Source organism: Hyperolius riggenbachi, chromosome 7, assembly GCF_040937935.1.
Source record: "Hyperolius riggenbachi isolate aHypRig1 chromosome 7, aHypRig1.pri, whole genome shotgun sequence".
In the NCBI taxonomy this organism is placed as follows: domain Eukaryota; kingdom Metazoa; phylum Chordata; class Amphibia; order Anura; family Hyperoliidae; genus Hyperolius; species Hyperolius riggenbachi.
In genome coordinates this window covers 65,678,807-65,699,412 of record NC_090652.1, presented here as the reverse complement: position 1 = coordinate 65,699,412, position 20,606 = coordinate 65,678,807, and the positions used below count along the sequence as shown (strand labels likewise).

The following is a 20,606-nucleotide window of genomic DNA, read 5'->3' as shown; positions in this document are numbered from 1 at the left end:
ACCTACCCATCAGATCAGGCCCTAATTTGCCCCGTGTGGGCTCCTGATCACTCGGCCAAACCCTCAGATCCCCCTCAGACCCCCTTCCGATCACCTCCCCAGTGCATTGATTGCATCTATTTTCCCCTCTAACCGCCCCCTGAGACACCCATCAATCACCTCCTGTCACCCCCCTAGCACTCCTATCCATCAGATCAGGCCCAATACATCCTGTCATCTAAGAGGCCACCCTGCTTATGACCGTTTCCACAAAATTTGCCCCCTCATAGACCACCTGTCATCAAGATTTGCAGATGCTTATACCCCTGAACAGTCATTTTGAGAAATTTGGTTTCCAGACTACTCACAGTTTTGGGCCCGTAAAATGCCAGGGCAGTATAGGAACCCCACAAGTGACCCCATTTTAGAAAGAAGACACCCCAAGGTATTCTGTTAGGTGTATGATGAGTTCATAGAAGATTTTATTTTTTGTCAAAAGTTAGCGGAAATTGGATTTTTATTGTTTTTTTTCACAAAGTGTCATTTTTCACTAACTTGTGACAAAAATAAAATCTTCTATGAACTCACCATACCCCTAACAGAATACCTTGGGGTGTCTTATTTCTAAAATGGGGTCACTTGTGGGGTTCCTATACTGCCCTGGCATTTTAGGGGCCCTAAACCGTGGGGAGTAGTCTAGAAAACAAATGCCTCAAAATGACCTGTGAATAGGACGTTGGGCCCCTTAGCGCACCTAGGCTGCAAAAAAGTGTCACACATGTAGTATCGCCATACTCAGGAGAAGTAGTATAATGTGTTTTGTGGTGTATTTTTACACATACCCATGCTGGGTGGGAGAAATCTCTCTGTAAATGGACAATTGTGTGTAAAAAAAAATCAAAAATGTGTCATTTACAGAGATATTTCTCCCACCCAGCATGGTTATATGTAAAAATACACCACAAAACACATTATACTACTTCTTCTGAGTACGGCGATACCACATGTGTGACACTTTTTTGCAGCCTAACTGTGCTAAGGGGCCCAAAGTCCAATGAGTACCTTTAGGATTTCACAGGTCATTTTGAGACATTTGGGTTCAAGACTACTCCTCACGGTTTAGGGCCCCTAAAATGCCAGGGCAGTATTGGAACCCCACAAATGACCCCATTCTAGAAAGAAGACACCCCAAGGTATTCTGTTAGGTGTATGATGAGTTCATAGAAGATTTTATTTTTTGTCAAAAGTTAGCGGAAATTGGATTTTTCTTGTTTTTTTCACAAAGTGTCATTTTTCACTAACTTGTGACAAAAAATAAAATCTTCTATGAACTCACCATACCCCTAACGGAATACCTTGGGGTGTCTTCTTTCTAAAATGGGGTCACTTGTGGGGTTCCTATACTGCCCTGGCATTTTAGGGGCCCTAAACCGTGAGGAGTAGTCTAGAATCCAAATGCCTCAAAATGACCTGTGAATAGGACGTTAGGCCCCTTAGCGTACCTAGGTTGCAAAAAAGTGTCACACATGTGGTATCGCCGTACTCAGAAGAAGTAGTATAATGTGTTTTGGGGTGTATTTTTATACATACCCATGCTGGGTGGGAGAAATCTCTCTGTAAATGGACAATTGTGTGTAAAAAAAAAATCAAATAATTGTCCATTTACAGAGATATTTCTCCCACCTAGCATCTGTATGTGTAAAAATAGACCCCAAAACACAATATACTACTTCTCCTGAGTACGGCGGTACCACATGTGTGGCACTTTTTTGCACCCTAAGTGCGCTAAGGGGCCCAAAGTCCAATGAGTACCTTTAGGATTTCACAGGTCATTTTGCGACATTTGGTTTCAAGACTACTCCTCACGGTTTAGGGCCCCTAAAATGCCAGGGCAGTATAGGAACCCCACAAATGACCCCATTTTAGAAAGAAGACACCCCAAGGTATTCCGTTAGGAGTATGGTGAGTTCATAGAAGATTTTATTTTTGTCACAAGTTAGCGGAAAATGACACTTTGTGAAAAAAAAACAATTAAAATCAATTTCCGCTAACTTGTGACAAAAAAAAAAAAAATCTTCTATGAACTCACCATACACCTAATGGAATACCTTGGGGTGTCTTCTTTCTAAAATGGGGTAATTTGTGGGATTCCTATACTGTCCTGGCATTTTAGGGGCCCTAAACCGTGAGGAGCAGTCTTGAAACGAAATTTCTCAAAATGACCTGTGAAATCCTAAAGGTACTCATTGGACTTTGGGCCCCTTAGCGCAGTTAGGGTGCAAAAAAGTGCAACACATGTGGTATCGCCGTACTCAGGAGAAGTAGTATAATGTGTTTTGGGGTGTATTTTTCCACATACCCATGCTGAGTGGGAGAAATATCTCTATAAATTGACAATTGTGTGTAAAAAAAATAAAAAAATTGTCATTTTTGGAGATATTTCTCCCACCCAGCATGGGTATGTGTAAAAATACACCCCAAAACACATTATACTACTTCTCCTGAGTACGGCAATACCACATGTGTGGCACTTTTTTGCAGCCTAACTGCGCTAAGGGGCCCAAAGTCCAATGAGCATCTTTAGGCTTTACAGGGGTGCTTACAATTAGGCACCCCCCAAAATGCCAGGACAGTGAACACACCCCACAAATGACCCCATTTTGGAAAGTAGACACTTCAAGGTATTCAGAGAGGAGCATAGTGAGTCCGTGGCAGATTTCATTTTTTTTTGTCGCAAGTTAGGAGAAATGGAAACTTTTTTTTTTTTTTTCTGTCACAAAGTGTCATTTTCCGCTAACTTGTGACAAAAAATAAAATCTTCAATGAACTCAAAGTCACCATGCCTCTCACTGAATACTTTGGGATGTCTTCTTTCCAAAATGGGGTCATTTGGGGGGTATTTGTACTATCCTGGAATTTTAGCCCCTCATGAAACCTGACAGGTGCGCAGAAAAGTCAGAGATGCTTGAAAATGGGAAAATTCACTTTTTGCACCATAGTTTGTAAACGCTATAACTTTTACCCAATCCAATAAATATACACTGAATGTTTTTTTTTTTTATCAAAGACATGTAGCAGAATAACTTTCGCGCTCAAATGTATAGGAAATTTTACTTTATTTGAAAAATGTCAGCACAGAAAGTTAAAAAAGTCATTTTTTTGACAAAATTCATGTCTTTTTTGATGAATATAATAAAAAGTAAAACTCGCAGCAGCAATCAAATAGCACCAAAAGAAAGCTGTATTAGTGACAAGAAAAGGAGGTACAATTCATTTAGGTGGTAGGTTGTATGACTGAGCAATAAACCGTGAAAGCTGCAGTGGTCCGAATGGAAAAAAAGGCTCTGGTCCTTAAGGGGTTTTATGACTGCAGTCCTTAAGTGGTTAAACACTATTCCGTGATTAGGCGTGATTGTCTCATTCACTGAACAAATCGAATTTGAGTCTGGCTGAAATCTGGAAAATCAATCACGCTGTTTCCGGGATCCGGGATATCCGGGCAAATTCAGATATCCGGATAGAAAACTCGGAAGTGGCCTTTAAATTGCTTTAAAATGTTTTTTAGGGTATATGAGGCATGTAGCATCATTATTTTTTAAAGGGGAACACTAATTGATGATGTGGGGACTTAAAATCCCCCTACCCAAAAACAAAAACAAATGGCTGTCAATTAACATCAGGACTAAGTTCCAGACAGCGGTCGTGCAGCCCACATTTGGCTTTTATTCACAAAGCCGTGCAAACTGTTTAGCATGGGTGTGCTAAACAGTTAGCACGTGAAGCGCCGTTCGCGGACTTTTGCGCATGCAAAGTGCCGCGATTTGCGCTATCGCGGACTATTGCGCGCACAATTTGCCCAAATTGCGCGCGCAAACGTACGCGATCGCACAAATTGCGGCACTTTGCGCGCGCAAAAGTCCGCGAACGGCACTTCACGTGCTAACTGTTTAGCACACCCATGCTAAACAGTTTGCACGGCTTTGTGAATCAAGCCCAATGTGTCCAAAGTCCAACCACACAACTGGGACATGACAGTTTTCAGCCCAGACACCTCCAAAAAATTACACAGCAATTGTGTTTTGAGTTAAATATAGGTGGTATCAGCACAGCAGCAGTGGCCTGTGGCACCTTGGTGGTGGGAGCAGCAAAGGCAGCAGGCGCAGGGCAATGCAGCAGCAGCAGGTGTAACGTCTGCCAGGAGCATGCCGCACGTGGCACTTGGCATGTGGCACTTGGCACGTGGCACTTTACACTTTTGCCACCTGCCATGTGCAAAGTACCACGTGCAAAGTGCCAAGTGCCATGTCACGTGCAAAGTGCAAAGTGCCAGGTGCAAATTGTCACGTGCAAAGTGCCACATGCAAAGTGCCACGTCACGTGCAAAGTACAAAGTGCCATGTACAAAGTGCAAAGTGCCACGTACAAAGTGCAAAGTGCCAAGTCACGTGCAAAGTGCCATGTGCCACTTTCGACGTGGCACTTCGCACATGGCATTTTGCATGTGACGTGACACTTTGCACTTTGCACGTGGCACTTTGTACTTTGCATGTGACATGGCACTTTGCACTTTGCACGTGACGTGTCACTTTGCACTTTGCACGTGGCACTTTGCACATGAAAAGGCACTTTGCACGTGACATGGCACTTTGCACTTTGCTTGTGGCACTTTGCACTTTGCAGGTGACGTGGCACTTGGCAAGTGCCGAGTGACAGTCAGACAGCAGAGGAGAAGACACTAACTGTCACACTGGCACTGCTCAGCAGCACAGCAGTTCTGTAGTAAGCTAACACAGTAGTACTACTACTCTAACAACTACTAGCACTGACTGCAGTACTACAGTACTAACTACACAATAACACAGTAATCCTATTCCCTAATCCCTAACCTAACCTATATCTAAGGCTAATAGCTGGCTAGTAGGAAGCAGCTGGCCTGGTCTGTGCACAGCACACACACAGACACATAGCAGCTGCAGCAGCCCTCCTGCACACACTCTGACTGTCACACAATGAAATCAAGCTAATTAACATTACAACAATAGTGCAGTAATAGTGAAGGGGTTAATCGTTGAACAACTTTCCGTTTATCACTGTGTAAAGCCCTTGCTAGGCCAGCAGCACTGGAGCACACACTCTGACTGTCATACAATGACATCAATCAAGCTAATTAACGATTTAACAATAGTGTAGTGATAGTAGTGAAGGGGTTAATCACTGAACGGCTTATCACTGTGTACAACCTTGCTAGGCCAGCAGCACTGGAGCATGTCTCTCAGTGAGCATTCTCAAGCAAGGGACAATATGTCTCTTCATGGCAGCCCTCATTATTATACAGGGGGCTGGCCAGGGTTCCCTTCTGTGATTGGGTGCCAAGGTTTAGGCTGGGAGCCCTCTGATTGGCTCAATGAGGTCAAGTGGGGCTGGCCAAGGTTCCCCTCTGTGATTGGTTGCTAGGACTTCTGCTGGGAGCCCTCTGATTGGCTCCAGGACATTATCTCCTCAGTTACAGTACTTTGGATCCATATATCCTTTAATATCTGCGGATATCCGGGTTTGCGACCAGATATCCACAGATAGCTATCCGGATTTTCAAAAAAATCCAGAATCCGAATCGGAAAGCTGAAAAAATTTACCCGGATATCCGGAATCCGGATGAGCAGCACTGATGACCATATGACTGACCTATAGCCAAGCCCTAACACCTGCGTAAACTCCTACCTAGCAACAAAACTACAATTCGCTGCAGGTAGATGTAGCATACAATCTGACAGACAGCATTCACCAATAAGCAATGAACAATGTAGGCACAGTATACAAAATAGTCACCTTAGGTCTATAGGCTGAGGCAGTCCAGATGATAGCAACAATAGCAGGCTTTGCAGATGTGGTTCAATCACTAGACAGATGTGTGGTCAGTTCCAGGCCTGAGTCAGTCCAGGCGGCAATCAGGGTAATCCAGGTACTAGCTGAGTCGGCAACAGGTAATCCAAATAAGAAGCGTAGTCAGGAACAGGCAGAGGTCGGCAACGATATGGCAATCTAGAAGTAAGCTTGGTCAAAGACAGGCAAGGAGTCAGCAACATGACAGACAACTTGGTATGAGCGCAGTCTTAGCAACAAGCCCAGCATAGGCTAACACGGGTGATAACTGAGGGCGCTCACCTTTCATTTATACAAGGACTAACCAATCAGACCATAAGGAATCCAAAAACCACCAATCACTGAGCGGCATGTCAGCAGATCAGCTGACACACCATGCACACACGCTGACACTGTTTACAGTGGCATAGCACGTACTGAGGACGCGTCCCCCACCTGGCCAATAGGGAAGAAGCTTGCGCCTCAGCGTGGATCTCGGCATTCCACCACCATATGCGGCGAGATCTTACAGTACCCCCTCCCTAGGGAGTGGACTCCAGACACCAGTGCTGCTCGGATACCCCTTTTCAAAATCCGGATTGAATTTGAATCTGGATACCCAGATATCCGATCCGACTCGGATATCCGAGTTTGAAATTTTGGAATCCGAATCCAAATCGGATATCCGAATCCAATATCCCAGGCACGTGGAACGTGGCACGTGGCACTTTGCACTTGGCATGTGGCACTTTGCACTTGGCACTTTGCACTTGGCATGTGGCACTTTGCACTTGGCACTTGGCACGTGGCACTTTGCACTTGGCACTTGGCAGGTGGCACTTTGCACTTGACACTCTGCACTTGGCACTTTGCACTTGGCACGTGGCAAGTGGCGCGATCATGGCAAGCAGGCTGATCCTGCAGGGAATGATCATGCATGCGCGTGAGCTTTCCCTGCTAATATCCGCCCCCACGACTTGATGCCAATCAGCGTTAGGCGGTCCTGGGGGAGCCACCTTGCGACCGTACATCGGCGTTAGGTGGTTAAAGACCATTCGTGATTCCAAATTGTTATTCTGGGTTTAATATGCAATTCCGACTTGAAACCCCATTTGAATTTGGAATTACAATTGTATCCATAATTACGATCTCGGCCAATCCAGAAGTGGTTGGATCTGTGGTCAAAATCACTCAAATCTGGGATCAGGGGTATACTATCCAAGCACCTCTGTTTCTGGTGTTATTTAGACACTACTGCAGCCAAATAGACCAGAAAGGCTGCCAGGCAACTGGTATTGTTTAAAATGAAATAAATATGGCAGCCTCCATATCCCTCTCATTACAGTTGTCCTGGTCCTGAAATGAGAAGGATACAGTTTTTTCCTTTTAAAATAATACCAGCTGTCCTACTCTCCTGCTGATCCTTTGTCTCTAATACATTTAGCCACAGCCCCTGGACAAGCATGCAGATCAGGTGGTCTGACTGAACTCAGACTGGATTAGCTGCATTTTTGTTTCAGGTGTGTGATTTAGCCACTAATGCAGCCAACTGGTATTGATTAAAAGGAAACATCCATATCTCTCTCTGTTAAGGTTCCCTTTAAAATCCAGAGCAATTTGCACATTTCAGAACTGCTTCCTTTAATTCAGCAATAACTCACTATTTATCACAACCAAGGGCGCCTCTAGCCATTTTGTCACTCCAGACGAGAAAACCTGTGGTATCTCTCCCCCCCCTCCCCCCCATGAAAATAATTCTAATGTGGCAATATTTCACCAGAAAATAATAAAATAATTGTAATGAGCAGGGTTGCTCTTCAAATTCGCGAATTCGTTATGTACCCGAAAATTCGGGTCATTTTTCATGGTTGCCAAAGTCAAATCCGAATTCGAATTCTGATGCTGTTGGCAAATTTGAATTCGCATCTACCCGAATAGTGCCTCTCGAATTCGGCCGAATGATCGCAAATTTGGGTTCAATTCGGTATTCTGGGGAATCTGACCATTGAAATACTGTAAGAGGTCCAGGACGTCCTGGGAGCCAATCAGAGGGCTCCCAGCAGAAGCCCCAGCAACCAATCACAGAGGGGAACCCTGGCCAGCCCTACCTGACCTCATTGAGCCAATGAGTGGGCTCCCAGCAGAAGCCCCAGCAACCAATCACAGAGGGGAACCCTGGCCAGCCCCACCTGACGTCATTGAGCTAATCAGAGGGCTCCCAGCCTAAACCCTGGCACCCAATCACACAAAGGAGCATTGGCCAGCCCCCCTGTATAGTAATGAGGGCTGCCATGATGAGACAGATCGTCCCTAGCTTGCTGTATGCTCACTGAGAGACATGCTCCAGTGTGGTGCTGCCTGCCAGTGCCTACTGCCTGGCCTAGTGCTGTATACATAACCTAAAGCTGTTTAACCCCTTCACTATCACTATGTTAATTCCTTAATTAGCTTGATGTCATTGTCTGGCAGAGAGTCAGAGTGTGTGCTGCTGCAGCTATGTGTCTGTGTCTGTGTCTGTGCTGCTCTGCACAGACCAGGCCAGCTGCTGCTTGCTGACCAGCTATTAGCCTTAGCTAGCTACAATACAGGTTAGGTTAGGATTAGGGAATAGCATTACTGTGTAATTGTGTAGTTATTATAGTACTGTAGTACTGCAGTGAGTGCTAGTTGCTTGTTAGAGTAGTAGTACTACTGTGTTAGTTTTCTACAGAAGTGTTGTGCTGTGAGCAGTGACAGTGTGTACTAGTGTCGTCTCCTCTGCTGTCTGACTGTCACATGGCACTTGCCACGTGTCACGTGGAACTTGGTACGTGTCACTTGGCACTTGCCACGTGTCACTTGGCACGTGTCAAGTGTCACTTGGCACGTGTCACTTGGCACGTGTCACTTGGCACGTGTCACTTGGCACGTGTCACTTGTCATGTGTCACTTGGCACGTGTCAATTGGCACTTGTCACTTGGCACGTGTCACTTGCCACATGTCACTTGCCATGTGTCACTTGGCACGTGTCATTTAGCACTTGGCACGTGTCACTTGGCACTTGCCACTTAGCACTTGGCACGTGTCACTTGCCACGTGTCACTTGGCACGTGTCACTTGGCACATGTCACTTGTCACTTGCCACATGTCACTTGGCACAAGTCACTTGGCACGTGTCACTTGGCACATGTCACTTGGCACTTGCCACTTGGCACTTGCCACGTGTCACGTGGCACTTGCCACTTGGCACGTGCCAAGTGGCACTTGACACGTGCCAAGTGCCAAGTGATGCATGCCAAGTGACACGTGACACGTGCCACATGCCACGTGACATGTGCCAAGTGCCACGTGCCAAGTGCCACGTGCCATGTGCCACATGACACGTGACACGTAACACGTGCCAAGTGACACGTGCCAAGTGGCAAGTGACATGTGACACGTGCCAAGTGCCACGTGCCATGTGCCACGTAACACGTGCCAAGTGACATTTAGTTACCGAACTCGAACCGAATTCGAATTCGAAGCAAATTCGGTGGTTGCAATCGAATTCGAACCCGAATTTGCCCCGGACCCTAATTTGAATGTACTCTAATCGAATTTGGGTACATTCGAGCATTCCTGGTAATGAGGCAATGTTTCTCCAGAAAGTTATCATAATGCGGCAATGTTTCACCAGAAAATAAACATAATTGGCAATGTTTCGGTAATGATTGTGGAATTCTCTCCATGATCAGCGCACGGGATGTGCGCTGACACTGCGGAAATCCTCCACAAGCGTATAATTTGAGGGAACCCAGCAAAAGGTGCAATGCACCTGTAGAGGGGAATTCCTGTCGGCAGGTGGAGCTGTGGAGTGCAGAGGAACAGCTCCTCTGCCCTGCCACAGATGCCAGACAGGAATTGCACGAAGGGAAGAAACGCAGGGCAAGATAGCCCTGTAAGAGAGAGACCAAAGCGACAGAGGGTATGTGTGTCCTCCAATCTAGTCGCCACCCTGCGACGGCGGACACACAACCAGGAAGATAAAGTGAGAAGGCAATCGCTGGAGATGGCGGTTGCTAACAGCGACACAAGACCGAATAAGCACAGATGAGGAATGTATGTATGTCCACCAATCTAGCCACCAACCTGCGACGGCGGACACACAACAGAGGAAACCAAGCGAGAACGCAATCGCAAGAGAAGCGATTGCGAAAGGGAATGAGCACAGGGATAGAATGTATGCATGTGCCCCAATCTAGTCGCCAACCCGCGATGGTGCACACACAAGAGCAGATATGAAGTAGGAACGCAATCGCGAGAGAGGCGATTGCCAGAGGTGACACAAGGCTACAGCAAGGCAGAGCACGAGAGTAGCAAAGGCACAGCAAATCATACAATGAGAAGAAAAGGAAAATAACAAACACTAACTAAACACGAACACCGCACTCATTCGCAACAGTGAACGCGTTTTCTGCGTGGTCTCCGCGTGTTAAGCACAACAGAGACAAGCACGCCTAACTAACCACCGACAGACAAACATGAAACAGAGGACGCGAGCGCTTGCTTAACGGTTACCTCACCGAGCCTCCAGCAAGCGTTCGTAGCAGACAAGACAGATACACGAAAACAGAAATAAGTGAGAGATACGATCCACTGCTCTTTTCACCAGAGCAAGTGCGATCCAAGTATAGCAACAGAGCGAGCTGAATCCACTGCTCTTTCCGCCAGAGCAAGTGCGATCCAAGTACAGCAAGAGAGTTGGAGAGCAGAAGGATCCACAGCCGCTACCGCTAGAGGCTAGTGCGATCCAAGCAAGACAGACAGATGAACAGAAGGGCCTACCAGTAACAACCGCTGCTCTGGTTAGTACCCAACAGACAGACAGAACAGGCAATACAAATAATACAATCCTGACTGCTCTAGCAAGGATGCCTAGTGCAGTCCCAGGAATTACTCTAAGCTAATCTTCAAACAATAAGCATGGCTGACATTCCAGGAGTGTTTCACAGGACAAACCGTTATGACCAGCCAAGTACTGTGGGATCACATGGTATATATATAGTAAGCCTACAAAGGATGTGGCTAGGCAATTTGCATGACAAACGTATGCAAATTCCTCAGCAGCAGCAAGCTGCAAAACTGACAAAAGCTCTCTCTTCCAGAGACCTGCAGAATGCAGACCTGAACAGTGGTCAAAAAGCTGCCTGCCTGCGCAGGCAGCTGAGCGGATCATTACAGTTTCACTAGTAAATAATCATAATGTGGGCAGCGTTTCACCAGACAATAATGTTCACCTGTAAAAAAATAAAAAGCATTTACTCACCTGTAGAAGGCTCCTCTCCCTGGGCATAGCTCCCCCGATGATCTGCCTGCAGCGGCGTAGCCAACTGCTGTGAAAATCCCGCTCTGATACTGCAGAGCAGGGCTATGGGAAGATGGCACCCGAAGCCCTGTACTGGAGACATAAATAGTCTCCAGTGCAGGGCTTTGGATGCCATCTTCTCATAGCCCTTCTCTGCCAGCCGGAAGACTCTGCAGGCTGGAGAGGAGAGATGCGGGATGAACTGGCGCCGCATCTATTAGATGCCCCGGCCAGTTCACCATGGGGATACCACAATTTGGCACAATCCGCACAACTCCCTAGGCGAGTGCTTGGTCGGCCTGGTAGACCAGGCGCCCCTGATCACAACTAAATATATACATTTGCCACAAATAAGGGTTTCTTTGGGGGGTACTTATTGCTAAGAATGATTTAATTTATATGAATTTTAAAGGGATTAAGAAGGAAAATTGAACAATTCATTATTCTTCAGCGGTTATGGTTTTAAAATAAAATATGCTATTTAACTTAACCACTTAAGTTTTTCTGGATGACTGTAGTCGTCTGGATACACACTTCTCTAGTCTAACCGGATGAGTATTCACGTCCAGTGTTACTGTGGTGGGTGTGCGCGCATGCGCATGCACAGTTTCCGGTGGACTTGGGATGTTCGCCAATCGTGTTTAATGCTACTTTTTTTTTTTTACAAAAATTAGCATTAGCATTTGCATTTTACGTTAGTGTCAATGGTCACTAACTTTAGCTGTTAATACCAAAGCCCCCTTACATGCTAAAAACACCAAATTTGCAGGATATGTGAAAGACAGTGGGTACAAGAGGGAAAAAAATCAAAAAAGATCTTATAGTTTTTGAGAAAATAGATTTTAAAATTCTTGTTCAAAGTGTGGAAATTGTTTCCATGGCTGGTGATTTTAGCAATTAACAGCAAAGCACCCTTAAGTGCTTGAAACACAAAATGTGCAGGGTATGTGAAGGAGGACAGTGGGTACAAGAGGAAAAATTCAGAAAGATCTTATAGTTTTTGAGAAAATTGATTTTAAAATTCTCATTCAGAGTGTTGGAAAAGTTTCCATGGCCACCAACTTTAGCAGTTAATAGCAAAGTCCTCTTACGTGCTAGAAACACCGAATGTGCAGGGAGAACAGTGGGTAGAATAAGGAAAACAATCAAAAAGACCTTATAGTTTTTGAGAAAATCAAGTTCTCGTTCAGAGTGTGGGAAATGTTTTCACAACTTTAGCGGTTAATAGCAAAGCCCCCTTATGTGCTAGAAACACCAACTTTGTGGGGTATGTTAAGGAGGGCAGTGGGAATAAGAGGAAAAAATGTTTAAAAAAGACCGAATCATTTTTGAGAAAATTGATGTTAAAGTTAGAGGAAAAAAGTAGCAACGTTACTGAGATTAAATGACAGAAAATGTATTAACATGTATATAAATGTAGTTATTGATTATATATATATATATATATATATATATAGAGAGAGAGAGAGAGAGAGAGAGAGAGAGAGAGAGAGAGAGAGAGAGAGAGAGAGAAAGAGAGAGAGAGAGAGAGAGAGAGAGATGACCCAGTGTTACCTGGGTATGTATCTGACTGCTATTGGCCCTGTCAACTTTTTTTAAACCCTAACACACAAACACTAAATGACCCAGTTTGTGAGCTTTGGCATCCTTGGCAAAAATAGTTTGTATTTCCCAGTAAAATGAAACATTGCTGATTGGCTGTTTGTGGCTCCGCCCCTTTTCTGAATTTGAACCCCAGTAACCCAATGACCAACTGTGCCAGGTTTGTGGCTTGTGCCATTAACAGTGTAAGAATAAATATTCCCCTTGAAAATTAACAGGCAAATTTTGATTGGCTTTTTAAGGCTCCACCCACTTTCATGAATATTAATCCCAATCACCCAGTAACCAACTGTGCAAAGTTTGAGAACCCTGCCATTAACAGTGAAGAAGGGCTGCAGTTTACATTTGTTTTTGACTCCACCCACTTTTTGTAATCATGACACGCAGTCACTCAATGACCAAGTTTGTGAGCTTTCGGGTTCCTGGCATCAAAAATGTGTAAATTGAAGCAGTTTATCCACCAATGAAATCTGATTGGCTTTTTTGGCTCCGCCCCCTTTAGTGAACTTGAACCCCAGTCACCCAATGATTGTCTGTAGCAAGTTTGAAGCCTCTGCCATTAACAGTGTAAGAATGGCAGCAGTTTCAATATTACTCTTGAAAACCAATAGGTGAATTTTGATTGGCTCTTGTAGGCTTCACCCACTGAATATTAATCCTAGTCACCCAGTGACCAAGTGTGGCAAGTTTGAAAACCCTGCCATTAACAGTGCAAAGATGGCTGCAGTTTGCAATTTCACATTTAAAATAAATGGCTTAAATTTGATTGGCTGTTTCATGCTCCGCCCACTTTCTTCTGAATGTGTAGCCTCTGTCACTGAGTGACCAACTGTGCCAAGTGTGGGGTGTTTTGAGTGATCGCTGCACACACACATACACACACACATACACACATACATCCACACATACATCCACACATACATCCATACATACATCCATACATCCGATTTTATATATATAGATTAACCATGAATACTTGCCTTTAAAAAAGTTCCCACACCAATATCTTTAGAAATTGTCCCATGCCAATATCCTCTAATCTTGCATCTTGATTGAATATCTCCACCGGCGCCTGCCACATGCCACTACCCCGCGTGGCTTGTGGCGGCAGAGATCTTCAATCAAGGTCGCAACATTAGAGGATATTGGCATGGGAATTTTATTTTAAAGGTAAGTGTTAATTGTTAATTAAGAACATTAACAGACTTTGTTGTTGTTGTTGTTGTGTTTTGTATTGTTTAAACTCTTTGGGGAAATGGGTAAGGGGTACTATGTACCCCTGTACTTATTTTTCCTGGGCAGAGGGCTGGCATCTGGGGTCCCCTTATTAAAAGGGACTTCCAGATGCCATCATGAACTGCCACCCCCCTGTCCAGGGCTTTGTTTCCCCCACCTCCTCCTGGGGCACTGGAGGTGAGAAAGAGTCTCTTGTCCATGGATTGGATAAGAGGTCTAGGGGAGAGGGAAAGGCTTGGCCGCCACTCTCCTCCAGAGCCCACCCCCTCCAAATGGGCTGGTATAGCTCAGGGTGCAAAGACCCACGTTGTCGGGGCTCTGCATTCTGACTATCCCAGCATGCATGGGGGACAAGGAGGTACAGAGGCTTGGAAGGGAGGACCGCATGTCATTTCTTTTTCATTTCCCACACTCTGAACATTAAAAAAAATAGTAATAATAATTTATATACAAAACTGCTTTTCCTTAGTTATGAGTCCATTCGGAATTATGACTCATAATTCTGAATTACGAGTCCAATTTGAATGCAATTACGGCTGCATCTGAAATGGTCGTTTGCAATCGCGGCTGATCACAAATGATGATTACGAGGTTGAAATGCAGAATTCAGTCGTAATTATGACCGATTCGTAATTACAAGGTCCTAATGAGCATCACTGATGGCCACCGGTCCACCGCCTATGCCAAGTGCTAGCAAGAATTAGGCCAGTTCTTGGGACTAGCTGACAGGTGGTTAATGCATCACCTTCAACCTCCCATATGAAAGAGGCCGTGTTTGACCTCTCGGGAATGGGGGTTTCTGTGGGCAGTAATGACTTAATAATATTTAGTGAACTCATTTAGGGCTTTGTGTCCACTAATCAGACAGTTTCATTACCAAGAATTATTTTAATATTGTAATATTAATTATTATTATTATTATTATTATTATTATTTTAATAATGGAATTATTGTCTTTCTCTCGCTCTTATCTGGCAGATGTTAAAATTCCTGAAATTAATGTTGTCTAAACCTGTAAACTCATCAGTGCGCATCTGGGAAAAGAATATAAACATCACCAACAATTACACTGAAGTGTTTAATGTGACTTCTGTAACACACTTACTGATCACCAGGGACGACAAGTTTGTGCTAAACTTTTCTGAGCCTGATGGTAAGTTCCCCCCCCCCCTTGTGATATATACAGTATATATATAGTGGAAAGCAAAAGTATGGGCAATCTTGTTAATCATCATGATTTTCCTGTATAAATTGTTGGTTGTTACGATAAAAATTGTCAGTTTAATATATCATATAGGAGACACACACAGTGATATTTGAGAAGTGAAATTAAGTTTATTGCATTTACAGAAAGTGTGCAATAATAGTTTAAACAAAATTAGGCAGGTGCATAAATTTGGACACTGTTGTCATTTTATTGATTCCAAAACCTTTAGAACGAATTATTGGAACTCAAATTGGCTTGGTAAGCTTAGTGACCCATCACCTACATACACACGTGAATCCAATTATGAGAAAGAGTATTTAAGGGGGTCAATTGTAAGTTTGCCTCCTCTTTTAATTTTCTCTGAAGGGTAGCAACATGGGGGTCTCAAAACAACTCTCAAATGACCTGAAAACAAAGATTGTTCACCATCATGGTTTAGGGGAATGATACAGAAAGCTGTATCAGAGATATCGGCTGTTTGTTTCCACAGTTAGTAACATATTGAGGAAATAGAAGACCAGTTCAAGTTAAGGCTCGAAGTGGCAGACCAAGACAGAAACAACAAATGGTGAAAATAGTCAGAGTCAACCCACAGACCAGCACCAAAGACCTACAACACCATCTTGCTGCATATGGAGTCACTGTGCATAGTTCAACCATTCTGCACACTTTACACAAGGAGATGCTGTAAGCAAGAGTGATGCAGAGGAAGCCTTTTCTCCGCCCACAGCACAAACAGAGCCGCTTGAGGTATGCTAAAGCACATTTGGACAAGCCAGCTTCATTTTGGAATAAGGTGCTCTGGACCGATAAAACTAAAATTGAGTTATTTGGGCATAAAAAGTGGGCGGAGCATAAAACAGCCAATCAAATTTCAGACATTCATGTTTAATGGGAAAATGTAAACTGCAGCCATTCTTAAACTGTTAATCGCAGGGTTCTCAAACTTGCCACACTTGGTAACTGGGTAAATGAGATTAAGATTCAGGAAAGTGGGTGGAGCCTACAAAAGCTAATCAAAAATCACCTATTGATTTTAAAGGGGAATATTTAAACTGCTACCATTCTTACACTGTTCTTACTGTAGAAGAAGCTTCAAACTTGGTATAGTCGGTCATTGGGTGACTGGGGTCCAAATTCATTAAAGGGGTGGGGCCAAAAACAGCCAATCAGATTTCAAGGGTAGATAAATTGCTTCCAGTCACACATTTTTGATGCCAGGAACCTGAAAGCTCCCAATCTTGGTCATTGAGTAACTGTGTGTCAAGGTTACAAAAAATTGGTGGAGCCAAATACAAGTTTCACTGGTCAAATATAAACTGCAGCCATTCGTACACTGTTAATGGCAGGGTTCTCAAACTTTGCACAGTTAGCCACTAGTTAACTGGGATTAATATTCAGGAAAATCAAAATTCACCTATTGATTTTCAAGGGGAATATATAACCATTTATGCCACCTGGACATGATCCTCACGTCCAGGCGGCTGCTGCTGTGCTGCTGCGCATTTCTGCATGCTCCCATGTGCGATCGCACGTGCGTGCTCCCATGCCGCCCCCCCCCCCCCCCGGTAGCCCAGAGATCAATAAATGGGAACAGGGTTCCCATTCTTTGATCTAAGTCCCCAGCACAAAAACCAACGGCTTCTTATCAGAGGCCGCGGCCTTTCTGAAAAAAAAAAGTTTCCCGTCCTCCTCATGCTTCCTGGAAGTGAGAAGGACTAAAAAAAAATCTCACTGTGGCCATTTGAGGCCAAATATTAAAACTACAACTACATACATTTTTAATACAATAAACATAAACTATTACATTTAAAATTAACTGTATTTCCCACACCAAAAATTACCCAAATAAAATTTTTAATGAAAAAAAAATTACAATAAAAAAAAAAAAAAAAAAATAGTTACCTAAGGGTTTGAACTTTGGTATATTACTGACATTATAAGCTTGTAAATAGTGATAGACGCAAAACTGAAAAAATGCACCTATATTTCCAAATAAGATATTGGCGCCATACATTGTGAGAGGGACAAAATCTAAATGGTGTAATAACCGAGGCAAATGGGCAAATAAAATACATAGGTTTTAATTATGGTAGCATGTATTATTTTAAAGCTATAATGGCCAAAAACTGAGAAATAGTGATTTTTTTTTCCATTTTTTTCCTTAATATTCCTGTTACAATGCATTTAGAAAAAAATAATTCTTAGCAAAATGTACCACCCAAAGAAAGCCTAATTGACGGGGTAAAAAAAACAAGATATAGATTCATTCATTGTGATAATTTGTGATAAAGTTATTGGCAAATGAATGGGAGGTTAAAATTGCTCTGTTGCATAAGGTGAAAAATCCCTGCGGGCTGAAATAGTTAAATTGCTGCCATTCTTACACTGTTAAAGAGGAACTCCAGTGGAAATAATGCAATAAAAAAGTGCTTCATTTTTACAATAATTATGTATAAATGATTTAGTCAGTGTTTGCCCATTGTAAAATCTTTTAAATCCCTGATTTACATTCTGACATTTATTACATGGTGACATTTTTACTGTTGGCAGGTGATGTAGTTGCTGCATGGTTTTTGGCAGTTGGAAACAGCTGTAAACAGCTATTTCCCACAATGCAACAAGGTTCACAGACAGGAAACTGCCAGGAGTACCACGGTCCTCAGAGTTTCTTGTGGGAGGGGTTTTACCACAATATCAGTCATACAGCGTCCCCTTATGGTCTGTTTGTGAAAAGGAATACATTTCTCATGTAAAAGGGGGTATCAGCTACTGATTGGGATAAAGTTCAATTCTTGGTCGGAGTTTCTCTTTAATAGCAGATGCCTCAAACCTGGTACAGTTGGTTACTGGGTGACTGGGGTTCAAATCCTGAAGGGGGCGGAGCCACACAAAGCCAATCAGATTTGATTAATTTCAATGGGAATATACAAATTATTGATACCAATAGGACCCCAAAGCTCCTAAACTTAGTAATTGAGTGACTGCATGCAACTACATTTTGTACATGGGAAAATATAAACTGCAACCATTCTTACACTGTTAATGGCAGGGTTCCCAAACTTGACACAGTTGGCCACTGGGTGACTGGGATTCATATTTAGAAAGTGGGTGGAGCCTACAACAGCTAATCAAAATTCACCTATTGATTTTTCAAGGGGAATATTTACATTGCTACCATTCTTACACTGTTAATGGCAGAGGCCTCAAACATATCTGAGCAGTGCTGCTCAGATATGCCTTTTCAAAATCCGAATTGAATTTGGATCCGGATACCCAGATATCTGATCCGAATCGTATATCCGAATTCAAACTTTTGGAATCCGAATCCGATTCGGATATCCGGACCCAATATCGGAGATATCCGTCCGGATTCGGATATCCGCATAGAAAACCAGAAGTGGCCTTTAAATTGCTTCTAAAACATTTTTTAGGGTAAATGAGGCATGTAGCATCATGTTTTTTTTTAAGGGAAACACTAATTGATGATGTGGGGACTTAAAATCCTCCCCCCCCCCCCCCGCCAAAAAAAAGAAAAAATGGCTGTCAATTAACATCAGGACTAGCTTCCAGACAGCGGTTGTGCAGCCCACATTGTGTCCAAAGTCCAACCGCATATCTGGGACATGACAGTTTTCAGCCCAGACACCTCCAAAAAATTATGCAGCAATTGTGTTTTGGGTTAAATATAGGTGGTATCAGCACAGCAGCAGTGGCCTGTGGCACCCTGGCGGTGGGAGCAGCAAAGGCAGCAAGAGCAGGGCAATGCAGCAGCAGCAGGTGTAACGTCTGCCAAGAGCATGCCGGACGTGGCACTTGGCCGTGGCACGTGGCACTTGGCATGTGGCACTTGGCACGTGGCAGGTGGCACTTGGCATGTGGTACTCGGCACGTGCCAAGTGCCACATGCCAAGTAGCAAGTGCCACGTGCCAAGTGCCATGTGCCAAGTTCCAAGTGCCACGTGCCAAGTGCCAAATGCCACTTGCCAAGTGCTACGTGCCAAGTTTCAAGTGCCACGGGCCAAGTGCCACGTGCCCGACTGACAGTCAGACAGCAGAAGAGAAGACACTAGTGCACACTAACTGTCACACTGGCACTGCTCAGCAACATAGCAGTTCGGTAGTAAGCTAACACAGTAATACTACTACTCTAACAACTAACTACATTGACTGCAGTACTACAGTACTAACTACACAATAACACAGTAATCCTATTCCCTAACCCTACCTATACTGTAGATAAGGCTAATAGTAGGCCAGCAGCTGGCCTGGTCTGTGCATAGCATACACACAGACACAGGACAAGATATAGCAGCTGCTGCAGGCCTGCAGCACACACTCTGACTGTCACTGAATGAAATCAAGCTAGCTACCTAATAAACAATAGAAGAATAGTGTAGTGATAGTGAAGGTGTTAATCACTGAACAGCTTTAGGTTTATCACTGTATACAGGGCAGCATGGTGGCATAGTGGTTAGCGCTCTTGCCTTGCAACGCTGGGTTCCCGGTTCGAATCCCAGCAAGATCAACATCTGCAAGGAGTTTGTATGTTCTCCCCGTCTCTGTGTGGGTTTCCTCCGGACACTCCGGTTTTCTCCCACATTACAAAAACATACAGATAAGTTAATTGGCGTCCCCCTACATTGGCCCTAGACTATGATACATGCACTACACGATACATGCATAGACATATGACTATGGTAGGGACTAGATTGTGAGCCCCTCTGAGGGACAGTTAGTGACAAGACTATATACTCTGTACAGTGCTATGTAATATGTCGGTGCTATATAAATACTTAAATAAAAATAAATAAAATACAGCACTTGCAAGGCAAGCAGCACTGGAGCATGTCTCTCAGTGAGCAGTGACAAGCAAGGACGAGATATCTCATCATGGCACCCATGGGGGGCTGGCCAGGGTTCCCTTCTGTGATTGGGTGCTAGGGCTCAGGCTGGGAGCCCTCTGATTGGATAAATGAGCTCAGGAGGGGCTGGCCAGGGTTTCCTTCTGTGATTGGTTGCTAGGGCTTCTGCTGGGAGCCCTCTGATTGGCTCAATGACGTCATGGACATCATCTCCATGGTTACAGTACCCAGATTTGGATATCCGACCTTAGTATCCGCCGGAATATCAGATTGATATTTTATTTTTGTTATTGGCAGGTAGAGATGTAGCGAACTGTTCGCCGGCGAACGGTTCCAGGCGAACTTTGGGGGTTCGCGTTCGCCTGCACCAGGCGAACTTTTGCGGAAGTTTGATTCGCCCCATAATGCTCTATTGAGCAAAACTTTGACCCTCTACATCACAGTCAGCAGGCACATTATTTCCAAACAAACTGCTCTCACTGCTGGAGGCCCACCCACCCTCCCTCCCTCCCTCCTTCAAGCAAGGTCCTTATG

At 44.1% G+C, this 20,606-nt stretch overlaps 1 protein-coding gene across 1 annotated transcript in view; it reads left to right on the top strand.

Moving 5' to 3' along the window:
* The window catches only part of LOC137526031 (uromodulin-like), a 232,403-nt gene that overhangs the window by 44,645 nt on the left and 167,152 nt on the right, over nt 1-20,606 (top strand). The window contains exon 5 of the mRNA XM_068247243.1: nt 14,979-15,153. Coding sequence (XP_068103344.1) covers nt 14,979-15,153 — 175 coding nt within the window. The remainder of the gene's footprint in view (nt 1-14,978; nt 15,154-20,606) is intronic.